Below are 4,795 nucleotides of genomic sequence, written 5' to 3'. Positions count from 1 at the left end.
CAGCTTGGCAACACAGACCATCGCCTGCTGGTGGCTGAGTTTAAGCTTAAGCTCTGAGTCAACAAGCAAAACACTCTTCCTCGCTTCAACTCCTCCTTACTCAGTGACCCCAAAAATGCCAGACTTTAGTCACTCCATTCGCCGCACTCTTGATGCCCTGGGTCCCGACAAAGTGACAGATTGGGCGACTTTCAAGAAAAGTGTCCTCCAGTCTGCTCACAATGTCCTCGGACGCTGACGATCCTCCCTGAGAAAGCCCTTGATATCACAGAGGTGGGGGAAGATGCCGGTCCGACCTGGCAGACCCAGACGTATTGTGAGGGTTTGTTGGGAGTGTCTGGCGGAATCCCCTGTCAGAAGGTGTTTCAACTCCCACCTCCAGCAGAGCTTTTCCCATGTCCGGGGGGTACGACATTGAGTCCGAGTGGACCATGTTCCATGCCTCTATTGTTGAGGTGGTGATAGAGAAATCTACAAGCAAAATGGTATCATGTTTAAAGTTTCATTTAATTTGGGCATGTCTGGACATTTGGGTGCGTATTCAGCGCCCCCACTTACCTGTGCGCAAAGGTGTCGTCCGTTTCGGCGGAGGGCTTTTGAAGTCCACAGTTATCACGTCAAAGCAAGGGGGCGAACAGATGGAAGAAGGCTAGACTCGGTCACAAATTTGGGAACAAAGTGTTGTAGAACATCAAAAAAGGTTTGGGAACGGGTGTCGTGCCCAGGCGGACATTTGTCATCTGCAAAGTCTGCAACTTGCTGATTCGTTGTGTACCAGACTGGAAGGTGTCAACGTATCTGCGGTTCAAAGCTTAAACCAAGGTAATCAGATCACTGCTTAGGGGCTGGGCTGGGGGCGTGGTATGCAAGTATCGGGGGCAGTGTTTTTCTTGTATTTTGCATATGTAAATAATAAAAGTCCGACAGGAGCACAACGATCTCTCAGTGTGATCACGGAGCAACTACCGTCGTTCGCTCTCAGAGATCCGCTTCTGCCATCAGAAAGACAATCTTCCCTGTGTGCGAGTCGTTTATTTAACTTTGTCCGGCTAAAGAACTCTGACAGGCGGCCAATCTGAGTTGTGGCCGTAAGGTGGTTAGTGCCTCTTCGTGGCAGCAACCCCCATACTCGCTGGTGGACACCAGCAATAAGGGATGCCGTCAAGCTGAAGAAGGAGTCCTATTGGGCCTTTATGGCCTGTGGGACCCCAGAGGCAGCTGATGGCTATGGACTGGCTAAGCGGAACACAGCTTCAGTGGCCGCTAACTGGTGTACCTAATAAAGTGGCCGGTGAGGGTACATACACTGATGCAGAATGACCACCATTTACCATTTTAATAAAATTGGATTTTTCATCTGTATGACTTGACATGTACTTTTTTTATTTTTTTTTTTCCTTTGTGCGGACTGATGGATCGGCAATCGATACATTGGCAGCCCGGTGAAATTTACTGACAGAAACGCAGTTAAAATAACATGAGAGACTGACCAATTGATGATTACAGTTTGGCTCGGCTTGTAAAAATAACCAACTGACGTGTCCTTTCACCAGTGGATCAGAGACGTCATTGCTCATAATGTTCATGTCAGCTTCAAGCCAAATTTTTGAGGTGGGCTCTCCTATCTCTGTGGTTGAAATCACTGATGTGGTTTAAAAAAATGTGGTGGGAAGGCCCCAGGGGTGGATGAGGTGCTTTGTGGGTATGGGGGACCAAACCCCCGGATACGGGCTGTTCAGTCCCTATACCAGCCATCGCTGCACACAAAGTGGTGTACATGGAGCAACTAACATATACAACAGTAAAGCAACAAATCAGTAACAAAGATGGTAGAAAGCACCGAACAGCAAAACCAAGAAAAAATCTGAGTCATGCTGAGTCAAATGCCAGAGAATACAAGTGAGTTTTGAGGTGGGTTTTAAAGATGGGCAGCGAGGAGGCTTGCCGAATGTTCAGTGGGAGGTCATTCCAGAGAGAGGGACCAGCAACAGAAAAGGCTCGATCCCCTCTGAGCCTCAGTTTAGTTCTTGGTACTTCTAATAATGTCTGGTCCGCAGATCTGAGGCGCCGGGCAGGTGTGTAGGGGCGGATGAGCTCAGAGAGGTAAGGTGGCGCGAGGTCATTTCGAGATTTGAAAACAAATAATAGGATCTTGAAAATAACTCCAAAATGTATAGGAAGCAAGTGAAGGGATGCCAGAGTAGGAGTTATGTGCTCCCTCTTACGAGTACAAGTCAAGAGGCGAGCAGCGGCATTCTGGACCAGCTGGAGTCGCTTAATGGAGGATTGGCTGACTCCAAAGTAAAGGGCATTGCAGTAATCGATTTTAATAGTAATTTTAAAGTAAACAAGAAGCTGTGGCATCCATTGATGAAAAAAATGAGATTGGTTTACTTCTCCTGTCCCATGTAAATCTGTTTCAATTCCAAGCAGACTCTAAGTTCCAAATATGCATCAAATATATTTATGTCACGTCAAGTCAAGTCATTAAACAAATACATGAAGTGAAGCTTGAAAAATAATTTCTATTTCATAAATTCCACAAAGTAATTGTTTTCCCGAAGTGAGATTCTGATGAGCGTCGAACCCGTCAGTGTGACGTCACTTCAAGGAGAACAATAGCAGGGCTCACTCTGAAAAGTGTACAAAGCAAGTCAGAAATCAATTCAGAAAGCGATGTTTCAAACTTATCTGAGGGGATTCGGTGTTTGAAGAGTTGGAGCAAGAGAAGGTTGTTGGCAAGATCTGTGCTGAACCATACATGTACGAGCCAGATGCTCTGAATGCGAAATATGTTTTGCATGAACGGCCTGACATGGAGTGAAGATGAGACCCATTAGGACTGGAAGGACAGTCAGATATATAGACTGCGGTTATCAGCCTAGCGTTATTTTTTGCAATTCGATGCGGTACCGTGCTGTAAATTGCGCACAATGGGATTACCTGCTTGGTCAGTGCTGACTGACCTTGCCAACTTGTGCAGAACCAGTCAGCTGATTCATTCATGAAATGAAACTGTTGCTGCTTCGGACATTATACTTGCTGTTGTGTGATTTGACACAAGCTTTGAAGCAGCAGTTCTATGGAACTGGAGCTTAAGCACGTTAGTGTCAAACTGCCATCATCATTAACAGATAGCAACCCATCACAGCAATGTGTATTTAGCTTTTGAGGTTGGTTGCTCTCAGTGTTGGAAGTCCCCACTAAGAACTGCGCCACCCCACTCCAAAAGTTGTTCTGCTGACTCTGCTTACGTCCAGTGCAGTATGTGGTCCATGAATGTTAATTAATAGAAAACAGCCTACTCGTGCATCATTATGGTTAAATATTGAAAGAATTAAGAGGACCAGTGCGAGCCAAATGCTCCCCGTGCCACCAGAAATACAATTATGAAGTATTTTTACCCTTTATTATACATGTAGTCAGTGCTCCAGGTATAGTACATAGTATATTGTGTACACATATACTTACCGAAATTATGGCATTGCATCCTTGTATCTAGACACACGGCAAAGTAAACGTAAGATATGTACCGATAATGCTGAATTTTCCAACTTCTGAGTAGCAGGATCAGAGTGGAACAAATGCAAGCCATGATTGAGGCTCATCTCCACAACTCAATAGGGGTGTTCACACGGCACACATTTGCTCCGGCGCTGCACCGATGTATTTTGTTGCGATATATTTTACACCAGAGCAAATTTTGTGGAGCGTTCACATGTACAAAGCCCCTGAGCGTATTAGCACCGGCGCAGCGTCGGTGCAGCTCCACTTGCATTCACACGGCAGTTTCTGCAGCGGAGCAAAACGACACAAAACAAATGAGCTGTCACGTTGGTTCTTTTTAAAACGTATACACAACTCAAGCAACTACTGTAAAGGCACGTCCTTCTCCTTCTCGGTCTCCGTGCCTTCTGCTCTAGAGTGACCGCCGCCGAAAACGTAAATCAACGATGACTTCAATGACACTCAGAAAAGCAAAAATGTAATGCGCCAAACAGAAAAATCAAGAGAGGAAATCACAAAATAAATTCTAAGGGGGGCGGGGGGTTGTGAATACACAACAAAGGAACAAACTACACAAACAACTCCGAGACAGTCCAGTCTCCTACAAAAGGAAAGATGACGTTTGGGGACTATTCCCCCGCCCGTTCTAGTTGAAATGGTATAACCCAAGAGGTGCTTGCTACGTTACCAGCCATGTCTTGTGTCTTGTTATTAAACAAACACATGACGGAAGTCCGACAGAGCACGAAAGCAAGGCATTCTTGCCGTACGTAATCAACTCTTCTCATTGCTCCGGAGCAAATTGTAGCGTTCACACGTACCATTTTACATCGGTGCTGCCCCGCAAACGAGCATTTGCTCTGGAGCAAATTTTTACACCACCTCCCTTAGGTGGATCAAATTTGCTCCGGTGTAAGCTGTTTTCCGGGGCTACACCGGAGCAAATTTGCACGCGTGAACGCTCTACTGGCGCAGCGCCGGTGTAGCACTGGAGCAAATCTTGCCATGTGAACACCCCTAATGTCCATGACCCTTTGTGTTTGTCACTGTCCCCGACACTGCCCTTAATAATAACAATAATACATTTTATTTATAAGCGCCTTTCAAAATACCCAAGGACACTTTACAATCAAAAGAGCAATAAAACCACAGATAAAATTATAAACAATAAAAGCGATGAGTTTAAACTGTATATGCAATTTTAAATAGGTGGGTTTTGAGATGAGTTTTGAATATAGGAAGAGAGTCAATATTTCGGATGTCGGGTGGGAGTGAGTTCCAGAGTTTG

General features: G+C 45.4%; 1 protein-coding gene across 1 annotated transcript in view; it reads right to left on the bottom strand.

Moving 5' to 3' along the window:
* Positions 1 to 1,899: 1,899 nt before the first annotated feature.
* LOC109521677 (uncharacterized) overlaps positions 1,900 to 4,795 on the bottom strand; it is a gene marked incomplete at its 3' end in the record, with an annotated part of 98,062 nt that continues 95,166 nt past the window's right edge. The window contains 1 exon segment of the mRNA XM_019879664.1: positions 1,900 to 2,300. Coding sequence (XP_019735223.1) covers positions 1,900 to 2,300 — 401 coding nt within the window.

Source organism: Hippocampus comes, unplaced genomic scaffold (genome assembly GCF_001891065.2).
Source record: "Hippocampus comes isolate QL1 unplaced genomic scaffold, H_comes_QL1_v1.1 scaffold158, whole genome shotgun sequence".
Lineage (NCBI taxonomy): Eukaryota > Metazoa > Chordata > Actinopteri > Syngnathiformes > Syngnathidae > Hippocampus > Hippocampus comes.
The sequence above is the reverse complement of the archived record's forward strand: the minus strand, read 5'-3'. Positions and strand labels throughout refer to the sequence as shown.